This window comes from Vanessa tameamea, chromosome 22 (genome assembly GCF_037043105.1).
Source record: "Vanessa tameamea isolate UH-Manoa-2023 chromosome 22, ilVanTame1 primary haplotype, whole genome shotgun sequence".
Classification (NCBI taxonomy): Eukaryota; Metazoa; Arthropoda; class Insecta; order Lepidoptera; family Nymphalidae; genus Vanessa; species Vanessa tameamea.
The window spans coordinates 5,137,865-5,158,862 of NC_087330.1; the positions used below are offsets into that span (position 1 = coordinate 5,137,865).

Genomic DNA, 20,998 nt, shown 5'->3' on the forward strand with positions numbered 1-20,998 from the left:
TATATTTTATAATTTTTAAAAGAAACAATGATTCATCATTTCAGGGATTATAGTGATCTAATATAAAAAGATGAAGTAACACGTGTAAAATCCTTAATATTTATAAATAGGGTAGAACAAACATTTCGTTTATTCTTTTCCTCTCTCTCATCTTAAGTAATAACTACGAAAAAATACGAATAATAGCCAACGGTCCGAGGCAGGCCGCAGCGGGTCAGCGGGCGTGCGCGCGCGACAGCTCCGCGGGCGCGTGCGCGTGTTGCGCGCCGACGTGCTGCTGCAGGTGCGCGCGCAGCAGCGACACGTACTCGTCGCGGTGCTTGTTGAAGTGCTGCACGTGCGGAGAGCGGTCCCAGCATTGCCACGTGCACTGGGGATAAGTTACACGTTATCGTTTTAGATTTTTGGGCAATAAGCACTGATATGGCAGTTTCTTCGGATTGCATCCAAATCTAGGATGGAACCTGGGCAATACACATGTCTGCACCGCAACATCTCCTGCACATATCCTACGACATGACTAAATTTCAGTCAGGAGAACATTAGAATAACTATAGTTTTTCGGTGTACCTTGATGCCCATCTTGCACCAGCTGTCGTAGACGCTGCGGTTGCTGCGCTCGGCGCCCACGGGGTCGCTGGCGGACAGCAGGAACAGCGCGGGCGCGCGGCACAGGTTGGTGTGGAACAGCTGCGACGAGCGGATGTAGTGCACGGTGGCGGCGTCGTGGAACGTCTTCAGGTGGTATCTGGTGGACGAATTTGTAATCGATAACGGTATTGTCTATAAAAAGTCCGAAGACTGTTTATGGAGCATTTGAATGGGACGTATTTTAAGCGCAAAAATAGAGTTTACTTCAGTCACCTTTTTTTAGGTAGGTCGATTGCAGAAACCTTCTTATACTTTAAAAATATTTAACAAGAGAATGCAATGAATATCATATTATTACAGATAACATTTTCAAAATTCCGAAACAAATAATTTTATAAGTTCTTATAAATTAGGCTTAAAGACTTAATTTGAAATATTGACGATCTTTAATAAATTAATAAAGAATTGACATAAAATAAATAGTTTTTTGTATGTATGCGTATTTTATCAGACTAACTGTGACATATTTGAATTTAAAATGATTTTAGTCTACACGCATATTTTTTTATTACTTACAATATCAGGAGCACTATTCTTATTTAGAATTATAGATATAATTATTGTGTTCACAATTATATGAAAAAAAGAACATGATTGGTATTTAGATAACAATTGTAATACCTGTAATAATATCGATCACGTCTAAATTGATCCCTCAATTTGACTTACTGATAATAATAATTTATAATATATTATGTATATTGCATTATACAATAATGCGACTCGAATGATGTCATTCAAGTGCCTTAAAGAACTTTGCGTTGATCGATTTACCTAAGACGTATTAAATAATTTAAAAGCCTGTATTAGTGTGCCCACCATGCTATATGCCATCACCTCTGAAATGGTCACGTGACTAGTTTATAAGGCTAGAGGTCCAGGGGTAAACCAATCAAATATCGAGAAATTCATACCAGCCTAGGGTTTGGTAGTGTATACACTCTGATGCCCCGGAAACATTTACGTGCTGTAAACCCGTTGGTCTTGCCGCTAAGCTCTTTGCCATGCCATCAGATGTTCCGTACACTCATGGCGACTATAATATGTCCAGTCAATTGCTAGTCAGATAGTGTCTACTGAGTAAGGTTGCCGTAGTCGAAACCGTTCAGGAAGTCATCGATATCATCGTTGGTCGCTGTTTTAAAATTAATCAGACATCTCGGAGCCTATGAACAGGAGCATTTGTTGGCACAAATTACATCTACGTTATTTTTACTATAAAGTGACATGCATCGAAAAGACTGACTGCCACGTCTTTTTTCACGTTGTTGTAGCGTTGTTGGTACTTTATCAGAAAACTTTAAACTAACGTCAACAGCAAAGTAATACAACAAAATGTATTTAATAAATAAATCATGTAGATAAACAATAAGTTAGTTTTACGATTGTATTTTTAACATGGAAATTAATGTCACGGTCATACATAAGCCCTTATCAGATAAAGAATCATCTATTATATCCGCTATATTTTACACGAACATTTATTTACCTTAAAGTATCAATATTGTTGAAATAATACATCCAACCTATTCCAATCACCAAGTAAAGAAAATAAACAACTTTAACATTGAATTGACGTGATATTATCTTTATCTTAAATAATAATTAATCAAAGGTATTCGCTGAACAAATGAATCTTTTTGCTAGACTTCTCTTACGAGCCTATTTAAAGACACTTAAAAAACAATTTTGAACTAATTGATCGATTTAAATACATTAGATAACACCTTCGTTTTCTGACTATTTAGTTAGTTTGTAGTATGTGTTGTATTATACCGCCAAACAGCAGTAAGCAATGTTCCGGTTTGAAAGGTGAGTGAGCCAGTGTCACTACAGGCACAAGGGACATAACATCTAAATTCCCATGGTTGGTGGCGCTTTGGCAATGTAAGGAATGGTTAATATTTCTTAAAGCGCCAAAGTCCATGGGCGATGTTGACCACTTAACATCACGTGGCCCATTTGCCGATCCGGCTACTTATCTCTTCAAAAAAGAATTAATTTATATTATAGACTATTAGTACTAAGTATCAAATTAAAATATTTAGTATTTCATATCAAATAGAGACTATTCAATTAAAAAAATTGCCACTATTTTATCACTATATATACACGCTCTTATTTTAAACAAGATGCTATAACAAAAAACTGAACGTTGTAAGACATTCCTGTAGTATATTTAGTATCAGCATTGCACCCCTTGCGAAGCCGGGGCGGGTCGCTAGTGAATTATAAAGCACATATCGTTGAATTGTTACAACAACGTTACAACAAACGTACAATGTTTCACTTTAAAACATTTATTAGTAGATAAGTCAATCGATCGTTTTTATCACTTGAAGATCAATATCGAGTGGAATTTTACTTTAATTACTTTCTACATTGCATCATATTCATATCGTTATGAGCCACGTGACGTAACACGCTTCAGAAATCAGGGATACCGTGTCCTATATCCGTTTGTGTCAAATATTTATCATCTTATCGTTATATATAGGCCCATATCTTTAGCCGTCTGGGTTGTTGCGACAGTCATCAATCTCATCTACTCTAAATACAAATTTACTCTGAGACGATCATTATAAATATATAGGTATTATTTTTTTTAGTGGACTACTAAAAAAAACGACTACCATTATTAAAAAAAAACACATATATAAGGCATTTACGAAGTTCAGTCTGTCGAGAGTTAGTCTCGTATTTTAGTACAATTAATGAAATACCTATTTCTTCGTGTTTCGATTGCCGAAATCTAGTATTGAAAACAGACAGATACCTGAGAAGATTTTGGCGAAATTTTGCTAGCTTGTTTGTTTTGGTACCATTAATCACTGCCATATAGAACATTTATACTAAAGTTACTCACTCCATATACGCCTTTAGTGTTTTCTGCATGATTTTGTTCTTCGGGAAGACCGCGGCCGGCACGCCGATGGTGATCTCGGTGATATCAGCGGCTGAGTCCCACACTTGAGCCGCTATGCGGTCTATTACTGGTTGGTATCTGAAAGTTGAATATTTTTTTATAATAATTAATAATTTCATTCATGTAGTTTATGTCATGCTTTTTACCTCCAATGTTGTCAAAACATGAAGATTCTCACAAGGACACATGTTTGACTCCATGCATGTTATGATGGCTTTATATTTGGAGCTAAAGTTATGACTTTTTTCGCGGAATCCAGCGCGTCACTGTCTGTCTGTCTGTCTGTCTGTCTGAACGTGATAGACTCAAAAGCTTCCGAATGGCTTTACATACGGTTTTCAATAATCGACAAAGTGATTTATGTGAAAGATTTAGGTGTATAATTAGTTAAGTTTTGTGTTCATTTATTGAAATACGAAGATATCGGAAAAAATCACGTCAACATTAATGGGTTGCGCTGCATAAACCCATACAACGTATTATCATATATACAATTTATATAGACCCTTGTTCTACCCGTGCGAAGCCGGGACGCGTAGTTATATGTATTATAATAGTTACTTTTATTTTGTTAATAAATATTGTTTTTTTGGTAAATAAAACCTTCTGAATTATAAAAATAGAATAGAAACACGTATCCTCTCGTTTTTTTAAATTATACTGTTAACATTTTTTCTTCAAAATCAAAATCGAAATATACTTTATTCAAGTAGGCTCTTACAAGCACTTTTGAATCATCATTTAACAAACTATTTAAAATAAAGCTACCACCGGTTCGGAATGTAGATTCTACCGAGAAGAACCGGCAAGAAACTCAGTAGTTACTCTTTTTCAATATCTAAAAATACAGTCATGTTAGTTAAAAACAATTGTATATGTATGTTATGTCTCCTGCCTGGAAGTCAACAAGCATTAACTCCACGCTTTTTTATCATCAATATACTCTTGTATCGAATAATATGCCTTCTTTACCAATGTATTTTTTACAATTGACTTGAATCTATGAATATATGAAGTTAAAAATGTCTGCGGAATTTTATTATAGAAGCGGATACCTTGCCCCAAGAATGATTTATTGACTTTGCGGAGTCGGAAACTTGGCGTTCTAAGCTTATCCTTACTTCTTGTGCACAATACAGTGATTATCACTGATTTTAACAAAGTGATCAATGCTACTGTGAATATACATAATATTGTTGTAGATATACTGTGACGCAACAGTGAGTATTCCTACTTTGTTAAAAACATCCCGTAGAGAGTCTCTAGCTCCAAGATTATAAATAGACCGGATTGCTCTCTTTTGTAAATTAAAGACAGATTCAATATCTGCCGCATTACCCCAAAGTAATATGCCATATGACATAATACTGTGAAAATAACCAAAATATACTAGACGAGCGGTATCAATATCAGTTAGTTGTCTAACTTTTCTAACCGCGTATGCTGCGGAGCTGAGTCTTCCTGTCGGGGATGATAAATGAGGACTCCACTGAAGTTTGGAATCCAATGCTATTCCCAAAAAAATCATAGTATCGGATACATCAAGACGGCCACCATTTAAAGATATATTATAATTTTGCTTTCTAACATTGGGTAGAGTAAAAACTACACATTTTTGTTTTTTGAGTATTCAAAACTAAATTATTTACTGTAAACCAATCGTGTATCTGTGATAATGCACCGTTCACATCGTCATAGTCAGTTTTTTTCCTGTCTACCTTAAAAATCAGTGAAGTATCGTCAGCAAACAACACTATATCACAAATACCTTTAACATAAAGAGGAAGATCATTTATATATACTAGAAATAGAAAGGGACCCAAAATTGATCCTTGTGGAAAACCCATTTTTAACGTAGATCCAGAAGACTTTATGCCATTAATGAAAATTTGCTGGACTCTGACTTAAATATGAAGCATGTGATCAAGAGTTTATGAGCTTATCTTATCTAAATGATCTGACAGTGTAATTGATATAATGGCTACAATTGCTAAGTTTCTACTACTAGCATCGATTCAACGAAGGAAATGTTATGAAATGCTATAAGTACTTATAAACAGCAATTTATTATGACAATATATTTTTTCCAGGTAAGCGTCTGTGTGTCAGTGCCTTTATTTTTAATTTTCGAGTTTTTTATTGTGCTTGCATGTTTTTACTAGCAAGCTCGTTATAATATATATTTTTAGATTATTGTTGACAATAATGGTATCATCAAAGTCTTTGACGGCGACTATTGCATTGATAATTACAACTATACATTGTCCACTATTGCGTGCATATATTCTAGGAACTAATTTCCCGGTCTGAAGACTATATAAACTCCTGAACCTGGTGTGTTATCTTGTTGATATTGCATTAGCAGCCTGTAAATTTCCCACTGCTGGGCTAAAGGCCTCCTCTCCCTTTGAGGAGAAGGTTTGGAGCATATTCCACCACGCTGCTCCAATGCGGGTTGGCGGAATACACATGTGGTAGAATTTCGTTAAAAATAGACACATGCAGGTTTCCTCAAGATGTTTTCCTTCGTAGCCGAGCACGAGATGAATTTTATGTTGTGATCAATTCAATCAAAAATCAAAATATTCTTTATTCAAGTACGTTCTTTAAGGAACTTTAAATCTTCATTTTACAGTTGATAAAGCACCGCCAACAAACTCAGTAGTTACTCTTTTGCACCATTTAAATTACAGAGTATATCGGTAAAGGGCAATAAAATCAATAAATATTACATCCACGCTTTTTTATATTTAATATGATGTCCGATCGTAACGAATAATATGGCTTATTTATCATGACCTTTAAATTTTATAATTACAAGGATACTGAATAAACTGAACAAATTATGTTTACGTATAGTATATTTTAATCTTTATATAATATAGATGAGATTTTGATTTAAACAATTTAACAGTTCAAAACCGACCTTGTTTGACAGTAATTTTATAGGAATACAAACATTAGTTGATTACTCGTATGATATTGTAGATAATTTATTATACGATTTATATGCATTTAGGATACGAGTTTCATTTACACTTTAAAGGTAACTTTTTTATAGTATAGGTTATGGATCATCTGATGGTAAGTGGTCATCACCGCCCATAGACACTGGCGCTGTCAATTTTATAACCATTCCTTACTATAGCCAATGCGCTACCAACCTTGGGTATTGCAATGTCCCTTATGCCTGTATAAGACTGGCTGCTTGGTTGGTGATAGAATGTGTTGATATTGAACTTGGTGGTAGGGCTTTGTGGAAACCCGTCTGGGTAGATACCAGCAGTTAGTTTGGGGGATCGCTTGCGCATAATATAGCCGTGACACACGGTTTAAAGGTGAGAGGAGAGGTTAAGAAAGGTCCTGCCGAGTAATCGATCATTATATTATATTATGTAAAATCTAAAAGTACATAAAGTATAGTATACATATAATAATACTCACTGTTCCTTATTATTCATGATATGCACGCACACCTCGCCCCAGATGTAACCGCCCACCGAGAACCCGTGGAGGACGGTCGGTTGGTCATTTTCATTGGCCGCCATGAACTTTATAAGATCAGCCGCTACCAGCTGAGGACAATTTAGAAATTAGTCCCGCTGACATTGCTTTGTTATGATAAACATGACCTGACTCGCTCCCGACGATGGAACTCTTATCAGGTTAAACAAGAATTTTGTAAATATATTTTTTAAATGTTTTTTACTATTAATTTATTTTATCTATTGACATGTCTACATAAACAATATCGCATATTTGGCTTGTCTTAATATCTAATGTCTTATACTATCCGATAAATAGTTATTCTCGTGCCAAACATCACTTCTTTGTATTGCTGTTGCTGTCAAAAGAGTGAGTTAAGTAAGCAAAGTAACAGCTTGTAATTAGCCCAATACTGGACTAAGGTTTGCTTTCCTAGAAAAGGCTAGAGTTTATTTCACCTTCTCCAATTGAGGTAGGAGAGAGAAAATAACCACGTGATAATTCTGCGGTGGTTGCCCGGATTTGAAGCCGCAAACTTCAGCTAAGTATTTCGTGTCCTAACCTCTGAACAATCATGGCTTTTAAAACAGAAATCGAGCGCGAAAATCATTACAGAAACCAGGGACATATATACACCTACTTGGCTGCATAAGATGGTGCAATAAATTGCTTATGCTTAATAAAACACTAATTTCAATGGGCGAACATTTTGACCAATCGTCGTCAAGTTGGCTCATCTTCCAGTCAGCTTTTCAATTATGAATAAACTATCCATATACTAAATATAAAATTTCATCTATATACTGTAATTATATTCGATCGAGATATAGTCTATTTTAAGCAACTAACCTGAGAACCCTTGAGCGGCCAAATCAGCTGCCAAGGCGTGCAGGACACGGAGATGACGTCGAAGCCCTGCTCGAGGTATAGATTTGCGTATTTCATCACGTGTTTCTGTCGTGCCAGAAGCCAGTTGATCATTACGCATGTTGGACGGTTCAGTTGTTTGTCCAATCTACGGACAGAAGGTAAATATTATGATCGAATTACGATCGAGGCAACTACAAGTGCCAATTGCTAAGCATATTATTTATATTATTTTTACATCCTAGATAAACACGGTTAATTAATTATATCGCGCTAATCGGTTGTTGTATCAAATTAAAAATACACCTCAAATGTTCATGCTTTTAAATAAGGAAGATCACTTCCATTCGAATAAGGTACTAATGGGATTAAGAATCGTTGATAAAAGTTATACCATCACGATCATAAAGAAATCCTATGTCGGTCGTCTCATGACAAAATACTGAAACGAACAAACGGCGCAAATTATCAACTCTAATTCTAAAATATATCTCTGTATATTTTTGCAGTTGAAACATTTAGACGTTGGAGTAATAATGTAATTTAATATCGAATTTGTATAAACGTCTTAATCATAACAGGAGGGCTATTTCGTTTTTCGTCCAGGTAATCCATATTGCGGTTGAACGGGCAAATTATGCCAGAATTATTGCCAACACACGGTTATGATTTCTATAGTAGCTATTTTTTATTTTGATTGAACATTGAATCCTCTAAGTAAAAAATAATTCTTATAAGATGTTAACAAGTTTACATAACTATGTATGCTTATAAAATAATGATTGAATAATATTATATTAACACTAAATTGAAATTGAAATGAATCTTGTAAAGGGACGATATAAAAGCTTATAAGTGTTTGAAAACACTGACTTCCCGACTGAGTAACTATCAAAACACAGTCTAATATGTAAAACATATATTTTAAATTACGAGATCTTTATTTCGTTATCTAAAGAACCTCTTAAAATGATTAAGCGAATTTTGACTAAAACCAGGCTATTACACCGTCAATCTTCGGTTACATCAAATCAAAAACAAAAAAAAACATATTATGTTAACATCACGAAACTCTTAGTACATTTTTTTATTTTAATTTTAATGACACATATATTTTTAAATTTCCTTGGATGATGTACGCGAAAAAACGCTATCGTCAAATATGAATTTTCACACAATTATTATCATCATTAAAATTAAGATTACTTATTGTGACCTAGACGAAAGTGCTTGATTTATTTCATATATTAAATAGGACTTTATTTTCATTAAAAATGACTTGTTTATTTATTCTAAAAGTAACACCAGAAAAGTCTGAAAATGTATGTTAATAAAGTTGAATATATTTAAATAATAATATCTTACTCGTATTGGTTTAACTTAACAAATGAGTTATTAATATATTTAATAAAATAGTAGTTACAGTTACAGGGTATAGTCTCAATTGAACGGGCAAAGTTTAATAAATGTTTAATCAACTCATTGGCTCGTGAATAATGCAAGCGGCGGCACGCACACATGCACTATCACAAGTACATATACACAACAAGGCCTAAGAATAAACACGACCTTGAAAATCTTACTTCTGTTTATGACTAAGACATTAATTTCCACAAAACAGTTATAGATCAGTAAATATTAACGAAATATTTCAACGAAAATTACAAGTAGATTCAGATGGCGACGGAAATAGTAAAGTTCTTAATCGATGTTTCCATCACGACCTTTATTAACATCGCTTTGTTTGAACCGAGAAAAACTTGACATTTACGAAAACACCATATTCTTATAAAACAAATATTTTAGGCCGAGAGAAGAAACTTAGCAGACGTAGTTGCGGGTTGAGGTTTGTTGGAATAATGACAATGTATGTCTTATTCTTCTCAGGTCCGAGGTGTTAAATTCCGAACCGGTGGTAGATTTTTGACTATCAATAAGCAAGTGTAAACACTTTTATATTGATTAAAGATTTTTGACTTTGCTTTGATTGAACCATTTCGGTTATTGAGGCTATGCTCGAGAGTAGAGGCAACTGTGCATGATATATTATAGTGGACTTTTTAATACCACAATCGGGCAACTCCGACACGACAGGAAGTTCAGGCACGGCAACCGTAATTTTTTTTATTGGGCCGACCTGGACTCAGGACCTTGCGATCTGCGGCCTGATAACTTCTCTACACCAAGTGGAGTCGTGTTCAGTGACATATAGATAATGTTTCACACAGGTAGGCCACGCATCGTATACATCAGTATAAAGTGGTCAACATTTTTTTTTAAATTGTAAAGTGAAAGTCTTTATTCAATTACAAAAGGACGTAAATACATAAACCAAATACTTATGTATTGTAAATATTTGAAATGAGAACAACAATAGTTGTATTGTAATTGGAACGAATCTCTTTACATATTAATATGGCTCCGGGCATTATGTTCAGCCACTTAGCGGGCACATTTTGAAACAGGTCACCTTACTAACAATATACAAAACGGCGTACTAATTCAAAACTTATTTAACAAACTATCACAACTAACATTTAGAGCGATCAAAAAATTGACATACATTATAAATTTGCCAGTAACAGGCTATATATAACGTTTTAACTTCGAATTGATATGTCATTGGTCGAAATTTAAAACAATATATGGTACTTATTAAATATGGAACCTTGAACAAAAATGCGTTTGAACATCGACGTAGTTAAATACTGGAAGTGAAATGGATTTTAGTAGTTCAGTGGGATAGTGTTGAATAATATATAAATATATCATAATCAAGACCTCTTCGTAGTGCATAATATAAAAGAGCTATCTATTAATTTATTATGCTACTATATGATTACGCGGTGGCTTTGTGCAAGTCCGACTGGGTAGTTACCACCCACTCATCAGATATTCTTCTACCAAACAGCAATACTTAGTATTGTTTTGTTCCGGTTTGAAGTTTAAATGAGCCAGTGTAACTACAGGTACAAAATAGATATCATCTTCGTTTCCAAGGTTGGTAGCGTATTGCCAACGTGAGAAACTGTGTACACTAAGGTGGCCTTTGTGCGTTCGGCTACATATATCAAAAAAAATGCATGGCATATGATAGTCGGTGCTTTTATCTTTTCTCTTTATTGGAATAGGCTATACGTTCTAAGTGTGACGACTGATTAAGGCGTTTCAACGAATTTATCTAAGTTACATATTTTAATTCTATACATAAATATCACAGTTGCAAAGCAATAAAGGATTTAAACTATACTCTATTCCAATGGGAACAGGAAAGAACCAAAACAAACCGTACTTTTCAATATCACGAGTGTTTTGTTGATAAGTCCTCTTTATGATTTACTACAAACAGTTCTTGATTACTATATATTCACTTTTAATATAACAATATTTCACTTAACTACGTACATCCACTTAAATTTGACTTTCAAAGTAACGAAAACAGTTTTGCCGACATTCAAAACGCCATTTTTCGATGAACGAACAATTAAAATGGAGGCCTCATTAAGGATGTTCCCTAACCGAATGGAGAATGAATAAATTTATACAGATAAAAAATATATTATTTTAGTTTTAACATACAATTTAGATTTTTTTTTTAATATATATTTATTTAATTGGTTATAATATGGATTATAATATAATATAGAAAGTTACATATTGTTCGATAAAAATGTTATTATTTTATATAGTAAGGTATAGACAAAAAATTTTAAAGAATTAATTCATTAAACTGAAATAAAAAATCTTAAAATATAGATTAGTTTTATGCAAAGCAACACTTAATTTATAGTTTTGAAAATAATACAAAAGTAATATATTTATTCGGAATTATCAAAAGTTTTTTTCTTACGACCTGGCTTTGTTTAAGCGAACTGTAATTGTAACCGATTTAATATTTACGACCTTTTGCTTTTGCCTACTGACTTTTGATTTGCCATCAACACGGCCTACGCTGATTGAACATTAGTTTTTCGGTTTGAAGATTAAGATAAGATGTTATTTTTAATTACATTTTGTTTTTTTTTTTTAATTTAATGCCTATTTCAAGGTCAAAGTCGTTTTAGATATAAGATGAAGTAAGAGTTTCTTTGAAAGATATATAAAATTTTTTTTATTCAAAACCTTAGTATTAAACAATACATCATATGTCTTGAAAATGCCACTTCATTATTGAAACATTCAATGTTTCTTTTTATTAATGATGGAATAAAAATCTATTCATATAAATGAAACTGTGAGTGTGTTTCTATGACTTATCACTGAAAATAACTACCTCTTTATAAGTTAATGAGGCTATTAGCGAAATACCACGATCCAAATCAAAACTAACGACCTAATTTTTATTTAAGCCTAAAAATGCTTCTATCTAAAAATTTGAATATGTACCTTTCTTGCAATTGATATAAAATTTATTTAAAAAATTACGTAAAACCAATAAAATATATCGTTCCTTAGCATTCTTTACCCATTCACTCAATAATTTTCTCCTCACTAGTGTAACTAAAATGTCATGTCAATTCAAGGTCAAAGTTGTTTATTTATCTTTTCTCCTATTCCCATTGGAATACAGTATACTAAGTATCTCATTCTTTAAATTGTTCGCATTTTGAAGTGCCAACTTAAAAGGTCACTGTTAATTTTTAATCGTATCATTCGTGAGTCACGCGCCGTACTTGCGCTCACCTTTGACCCTGGCGCCCTATCGCCCCTAAAAGCAACAGCACCGAGGATCTCAAAACGCAACACAAATTTTCATTTAAAAAAAAACAAGTTTCAAATAAGATTGGATGACTATTAAATGACATAAAATACTGATGTTTATTAGCGAAACATGTCTCTTGCGGTTTTTGCGTACCATTTTGTACATTACCTCTCGGCCCCGGTTTATACGGGTAATTTCATGTAACGGTATATAATTATCTCAATATATATTTATACCTACATCTCACAATTTAAGATTTTACAATTATTTTTAATACGTGTTTAATTTCGTTTAAAATTTAACTCACTTCATAGTTTTTGGATCCGTCGTTAGCTTGATCTTCTCATTGGTGATATATTGTATATTCTTCGTGATGTCCTGCGTGTGCGCACCACGGTCCCATGTCAGTGCCACGGGGGCGCAAGTCAGTAGAGGTCGTATGGGCAACTGTCAGAAAAATAATCGAATTAAATATTTTACATAAAATCATTTATGTATTTTATTATTTCAGTAACACAAATAATCAAATAATATATATTATATACTTAAACGAGTGTGTAATTCAATTCATATATGTCAGTTACATATATTAAGCATTTTCTGATATTGTCAGGAATGATTCATTTTAAATCAACATTGATTTTGAGTAGAAGACATTTAATATCAATTGAATCATTCTCTGGTTTCTATGATTTATATTTTAATATTATTAGATAAATAAATATTGTTCTTTTGCATTAATCAAACTAAAAATATTGTAGCACCGCTGAGTCCTCACGTGCTTCTCTCGATAATAAAGGAAAAGGAAAACTTTAATGTGCCGGGTGAAAATTTGCTTTGGTACTGAATTGATCCAAATCCATTCAATTCTTCATCCATTCAATTCAAGGATCCAAAACATTCCTATTAAAAAGGAAAAAGGAGTAGGATATTAAAAGACTCTATTTTTTTTATTTTATTAGATCATTTAATAGCATACTTCTATATTAAATGAAGTACTCGACTATGGGTCTTAGCTGGATTCGTACGAACTTTTTGTCGCGATGGCCTTTGATCCAAACGTACTTATACAGTCACATTTCATATTAAAACGATGACATAAAAAATCATTGGAATTTCAAAAGAAGTCCAATAATTTAAAAAAGCATATATTAAGAATATTCTCATGATTCTACAAGCTATAATTAGATCCTTAAACAAACAGTCCCTACAAAAACTTTAACAAAAAGCAACTAAAGCAACGAGTGGCCTCGAATAAAGTTCAAACACCTTCGAAACTATTTCACGGAAATATTATCTATGAATAATGAGTAAAAGGTCATTCATACCAAAATTCAAGGCACACTTTATGTTTCTTTAAGGGCCGTTCTATTTTTTTTTTGTATTGTAATCAGATAGTATTCCAAAAAAGGTCTATAAGATATTTATTCGGTCAAGTAGAACCGAAATGGTCCAGCGGTTGAATCTCTATTTATGTATTTATTAGGTTTGCTACATTTTTACATTGGTCATTCTTAAATTCATATACAATTACAATACATCCATAGATCATGTACAATAATTTAAAAGCAAACACTACATGCTAATTAAACTATTGATTAAATACCATTATTTGCTTCTACAACAAAAATGAGCAAAATGAAAAATTAAAGTTTGTACATGCTTTCACTTTAAATATGAATCTGATATCTTAACTGATTATTGCGAGTTCCAGGCCCACTGCATTTACAAGTAATTTATTTTTGTAATTCATAACGTGCTCAGCGGGGAAGAAAAAACATCTGGACACCTGCATACTTCGCATGTAAATCTGCCACATTTATATAAACCAACCTGAATAATTTTATTTGGAAGAAGCTGGAAAACTTCCCCTCAAAATATACACGCTGTTACAATAGATAGTAACGGTTCGGTATATATTTTTACATGTTTGGCCCTCCGCGATTACTTTTTGTTTTATGTAGGTAATAGTTAGGCTAGGTGATGTTAAGTGGTCACCACCGCCATCATCATCATCATCAAGGTCATTTTTTATTAAACTATCTTTTTATTATAGATGCAACAGTACAACGTTCAATACATTGTAACACGATATCTTGGCATTTATCTTTACGCTTTGATTTATGTGTTTGTTATGACTAGTACGTTATGGCCTTTAAAATATTAAATAATATATTGTTTTCAAGAGGATTTCCTTTTGACGCAACTCAGGGTTAAGACCGACTACCGACGGGACCGTACACCGTGACGGCAAACAGCACGTGGCTCGTATATAGGTGGCCCGTATATTATACACTTACAGATAGATATACGTGTATCTCTACATAGTACTTCCCACCGTCTGAACGCTTAGATTTTTTAACTATGCAACGGATTTCAGTTTTCATCAATAAACAGATTTATTCAAGATTAAGGTTTATATTTGTAATACACGTACAGTACAGAACAGAAAATCCAAAATCTTCAAATTTTCGTAGCCGGAAAAAGAACATGTCTTGTTTTTATAATTGTCTTTTTTTTTATCTTAAAGTTGTATATATAATTATTGTACCAATGTAAAGTAGGTCGGGTATCTAGTATTCATATAATAATAACAATAATATTTTTAATTAAAACTTCTTGAATTTTTTTTAATGATGATTTAAAACAGCAGGATTGATCTAAAGTTTTAAATCTGGCGAAAATGGCAGACGGGTACATTTTTTTTAATCAATATAATATCGAGTAGCCTTAATGATTTTTCGAACAAAGAAATCGTTGAATTCTACTTCATATTAATCACTTTCGAAATGTCCTACACGGTATATCAAATCGATTCATCTTTCTACAGTATACAAAGAACATAGTCAATACGACATACTGTATATGCTATAAAACAGCTATGAAACATTTATAATTACCGGTCTGTTTCAAGTTCAAGTGCAAAACACGTGCGCATGCGCCGCTCACGTGCATCGCGACATACTGTTGCCAATTGTATAATAAAACAACATACACACACATTATGCAATACCGGTACTACGCAGTTCATATTATTAAAAATAATTTTAAGTAGAATTACTAAGTATTTATGTTTCATTGCAACTTTTACATTGTTTACTTTTTAAATATTTTGTATAATCATCAAGAGCTTAAAGTGCCTTGTGACCGCAGTTCCCGGTGTCCCAGATTCGACTTCCGGGTCGGAACAATATATAAAAAAACATGTAATCCTTAGTTCTGCGCCTGTTGTTCCCAAATCATATAATATTATCTGCACAATGCATAATGAGAATTTGAAAAGAGAGGTAATTAAAAGATAATTCGAACCAGGGTGTTTTTTATTAACTATTAAATATAAATATATAATTATTTGAATACGATACATATATCTCTAGCTGTTACTAACTCGTTTCGAATTTTTATGAATAACCGATAAAAAAGCATCGCACACTAGAACTTCTATACCACGACATAATAATCCATCATCTACGGCAAATTAAAATGCGTCACTTCGTTTGATTTCGCGATACCAATATAAATTATAAACTCATATAATGAGACGAGTCTCTTTTATGAATGACGCCTTCGTGTATGAATCTCTATACTCTGACGGCAAACAGCAATCCAACAATTGCCATCTTACACGTAAGGGTTATTGTGTAATTACAGGCTTAAAGGATGTAGTCCAGTAAATGTAGGAAATGTCACGTGGATCTTACAATGAACGTACGACGCTGTAATGCGTTCCAACTTCTCTTCCTATTAACGAGTACTCGATAAAAACAAGTAACTGAAGACTTATAAAATTGTAAAAAATATACTACATTTTCTATTTCGTGCACCCTCTCTCATTTCTCTGCCTTTTAATTAAACATTTGACAGGAATATATTGCAAACTCTTTCTCAATCTCATTTTTACTTGCTCTTTTAGTTCGGCAATCCTTCCAGTTGACTAATATGCAGGAGTATCTGAACTCGTTGTAACATAAAATTGTAACAACGCAGCACTACTACGCACTACGCATTCGTAACCTTGTTTTTGTACAAGGGTAACTGTGAATACGGTGAATATAATTTCGGGGAAACAATTAATATAATTAGACGGGCATAATTAAATCGTTACAATCGACAATTATTTATTCAAATCTTTATTTAATAATTATAATCTTATCTTATATAATAATTATTTAATAAATTCTTATCTTTATATCAATTATATTTATTAACATATTTTCCGAAATTAAATAATATATTGGAAAGGAGATACTTAAAGGGTAGTTTCATATTACTTTCAAGATCTTAATATCGATGCTAAATTTTTATTCAAGTCGGATATTTGAAATTTACATTCGATATGTAAATAAATAAGATTCCAAACGTCATTATAATTAGATACATCTTGCTTAAAATAATTTACCTCTGGAGGAGACCAGCAAAATCATTCACTAAAATATAACATACTGCGTTCAATTATTAGATGGTTTTTCACTGTTCACAGATACGTACTTACGATTTACGGTTTTATTTACATAGATATAAACCATAAAATGTATTGCTTGTGACCGTATAAGTTTACAGTTATCTCTGCAACTCGTCGATTTAACCTACTTTAATAATTGTGAAACCTAACAACACTTTAGTAACGCGCATTTTTTTATCTACTATAAAAATTATACCGGTTATTTTATAAGAGGTACGATTATGTTGTTCCGTTAAGTAATATCTTGAACGATTTTGATCCGGTTTTAAAACATAGAAGATGGTGATTAAAGTTTAAAGACTTGTAGGACAGTTTTTCTAAATTTTTGATTGTAATAAGTATTAGAAATATTGCCAAAATATAACGATTATATTTTCTTTTGGACACACAATATCAGCATGTCTGCCCATTCATTCGCTCGGTCCATAACTGTTCATTCAATGAAGAATTTATTGTGCAATGTTTACCTTTAGTCCATTTACTGCTCTTTTTGCTACCATAATGTGTACTCTTCACAATACTTTTGTTTAAGCGAAACCAGTGTATACATACTACCTACTCAATGCCGTGTAAGTAGATTGAATGTAAACGGTGGCCGGTGGCAGACACCATTAACTCCAGATTAGATTCATGTATCGCAATTTACGAATTGTTTTTCCAAATTATTTATCGCTAATAATAATAACTTTAACTTATTCCTGCTGGACAAAGACTTTAACAAAGACTCTATAAGACGTGTTATGGAAAAGGATTCAAAGTTTATTCTACCTCACTTGTTATTTTAAACATCATAAATCATAATCATCACACTTTTTCGTTCCTCTCCGTTCCATTCCGTAGCGACGTTTATCATCTCTGTTGACTACGTGAAAACTCAAAAGGTCTTAAGATAAATACAGTACTAAAAAATATTGTTTTATGTCATAAAATTGGGCTTATCGACCACTTCACGGTAGAATGCGAAAGCGATCCTGTGGCGCCCGCTGAAAAGACGGAGAGAGTACTAACTGAAGCAATGTTTACTATTGATGATATTGATATTGGCAATGCGACTGACGTTACTGATTCATACCATTGCCAACAAAAGCAGACAATGTATATAATTGTTGCAAGTGAGCTACGAGCCAACTATGAATTTAGTTGTAAATAGCGTGTTGGCATAAGGATATTTATTCGACCGAATATTTGGTTTATTCGGAAGTATTAGGTGCAAAAATTTTATCGATACCCGTAAATAACGTCATAATAAAATGAACGCAGCAGCGATGCAATACTACTTATGCTTTTGAATAAACCAAGTCACATCAACATAAATTTAGACTTCAACGAAAATTTTACTTAACTTTCTGTCGACGCACAAAACCTATTTTAAGTAAAATGCATCCCTATATATACATAGGTACTTGTTGACAACTTCGGTCAGCAGAAAATTCCATCAATGTCTGGATTAGTGAGGTGGAACAAACTGAAAACCCTCTCCTGAAGACGAGAGGAATTCTTTGCCGAGCAATGGGATATTTATGGGCTGTTAATATTACATCAGAAAATAAGCAATATTAAAACCCAGGAATAGAAGCAATTACTAATTATTACCTAAAACTGTTTTGTAAAACGTAACATTATCTTTTTTTATACTGCGTTAATATACTACAATGAAAATTGTACTATTAATGTAAGAACATACAAGAACTCAACACACCAACTCAGTGGATAGGATTCCTTTAATTTCTTTTTTCTCTTGTTTTATTTAGTCACACCTCACAGTGGGTCAGTGAGATAGAATTACTTACTCAGACTTTTTTATTGATATAATAATTATTTGTTTGTGATTGAATATGAAGTAAAACAGTATATCATTGATTAGAGCAATATGAGTAATGAAATATGAGCATACCTAAATTAAATTGTCAACAATAATGGTATCCTTTGTTAGACCTGGATATGAGATCCATGACGTTTGCCTTATTTAGCATGTTAATATATTTATTATCTAAAGAATACATATAAAAGATTTAACAACAAAATGTAAGACTTCTAAGCAGGAATAAATCAGATTCGAGATTGAAAAATGTTTTTTTTTTTGTTTATTTATTTTAATAATATAAAATGAGATACATGCATTATAAAGTTGATTTATTTTATATAATTTTTAAAATGATTGTCACACTGTTTACACAGCCTAAACAGCTGGGTGGAAAAGGATTAAATTCTGCTAGGGAATTTCTGAAAAATATGGGTTGAATTATTTTTTTAAATATTCTTCTATGTGTTTTATATATGTGACGAAGGTTTGTTTACAAATTCCTCATTTTTAATACTGCATAGTAAAACGCAGATTGCCAAAAAACTGAAATATTTTAGAAAATTAATTGTGTTTCTGGATAATGTTTGTAACAATGGGTAATCGCATCAGTTACACAACTAGTAGACTTATAAAAAATACTGTTATAAAACTTACACTTCCATTCCTTATGCCCATCTTTCCACAAGATATTGTGACAGCTGCCATCGTCTTGAACAGACTCATCTTGAATCCTTTTTAAAATCTATAACAAATAACATAACAAATATTTTCACTTTTTTTTATTCACTCAAATTTGGTTAGTAATTTGAGTTGTTAGTATACTGCAAAGCTAGCTGCTAGCTAGCTTTGCTTTATGAACATCTTTGATACATTGTCAACCATTCGATTCATACAATTATTACCCTTGCGAGTCTATATTAAAGCATTCACTCTTGGTAGTGGACCACAAGAATATGTAATATAACTATTTTGCAATTGAATTGATAAGCACTTAAGAGAATTGGTTACTCTGAATTCTACCAATATAACTTTATGTATTCATAAAAATCAGCTGAATAATAATACAATATTTTTCTTTATTTGTATAGGGAACAAGTATTGTTATGTAATTGAGGATTATCATTTAAATAACATAATATTAAGTATAATATAAAACAGTAATATGAATGGAAACTGTGATTACATTTATCAAATATGCTGTATATATTAATTTATGCAGTTTCGCAATTAAGAATTATTTTAAATTTGTTATAATATAAATGTAGATAATAATCATAAATCATCACTTTAAAATATCATAAAAATATTATCTATTTTGTATAATATCGTAAACTTTATTATATATGTTAATGTTTTTAATACAACAAAATGTAATATTCATATAATGTGTGCTATTTTATTGTTGTGCTGTTGCACTACATTATGCATCGTGGCTATTGTAGGCATAGATCGGTGCTAAGCAACAGTAATTTTCTCATTGATGCCAAACTACAAATAGCCATGGAAAATGTAATTGGCCTTGTTTCTATCTCTTAAATATATTTAATGATCTATCTTAACGTATTACGAAACTATATATTATATGAAAATATTCAATCACATAAACATACTGAGATAGTTTAAGCTTTATTCGAGTATCAACTTACCCGCTTGTAATGATAAAGTTCTTGTAAGATATTAAATTCCCTTTTACGCGTTTACTCCGTAATAGATTGATTAAAACGGCCTATTTTGATTTAGATTAGTATTTTGAAAAGATTTAGTATTTTGAAAAAAATTAGTATTTTGAAAAAATTTAGATTTTTATTTAACTTTATGACAAAATGAATCATTAAATTTATTGTAATTTAAAACCACAATCATTCAAAAGACGTATAATCATAACACAACTTTATTTTAAACGTAATTATTTTATTACACGAATTTCAAATTTTTCTAAAAGTATAATCACTCTTCGCATTAGTGCCGCAAAACCGGAGGAACGACGCACGCGGATGACAAAAAAAAACTAATCAACAAATTTCAATTTTCAGGTCAATTCATTATTCAACTGCTACTGAAACAGTTCTGGAAACCTTACAAAAATATGTATGTACGATA

General features: G+C 32.3%; 1 protein-coding gene across 1 annotated transcript; it reads right to left on the reverse strand.

Moving 5' to 3' along the window:
- Nucleotides 1–23: 23 nt before the first annotated feature.
- LOC113398137 (uncharacterized) lies at nucleotides 24–20,646 on the reverse strand. Its single transcript, XM_064218513.1, has 8 exons — nucleotides 20,545–20,646; nucleotides 19,553–19,640; nucleotides 12,940–13,079; nucleotides 7,913–8,078; nucleotides 7,022–7,152; nucleotides 3,518–3,655; nucleotides 571–748; nucleotides 24–370 (listed from the first exon to the last, which is right to left on the reverse strand). Exons 2-8 carry the CDS (start codon nucleotides 19,619–19,621, stop codon nucleotides 215–217), a joined length of 978 nt encoding a protein of 325 aa, XP_064074583.1. The 5' UTR covers nucleotides 19,622–19,640; nucleotides 20,545–20,646; the 3' UTR covers nucleotides 24–214.
- Between the last annotated feature and the right edge of the window lie 352 nt (nucleotides 20,647–20,998).

Excerpts from the sequence above, each read along its gene's own strand:
- LOC113398137 (XM_064218513.1), bottom strand. The coding sequence starts at position 19,621 with ATGAGTCTGTTCAAGACGATGGCAGCTGTCACAATATCTTGTGGAAAG. Across the intron at positions 13,080-19,552 it reads TGGGCATAAGGAATGGAAGT|TTGCCCATACGACCTCTACT; the intron begins GTAAGTTTTATA and ends TTTTTCTGACAG. Across the intron at positions 7,153-7,912 it reads GGCCGCTCAAGGGTTCTCAG|CTGGTAGCGGCTGATCTTAT; the intron begins GTTAGTTGCTTA and ends AATTGTCCTCAG.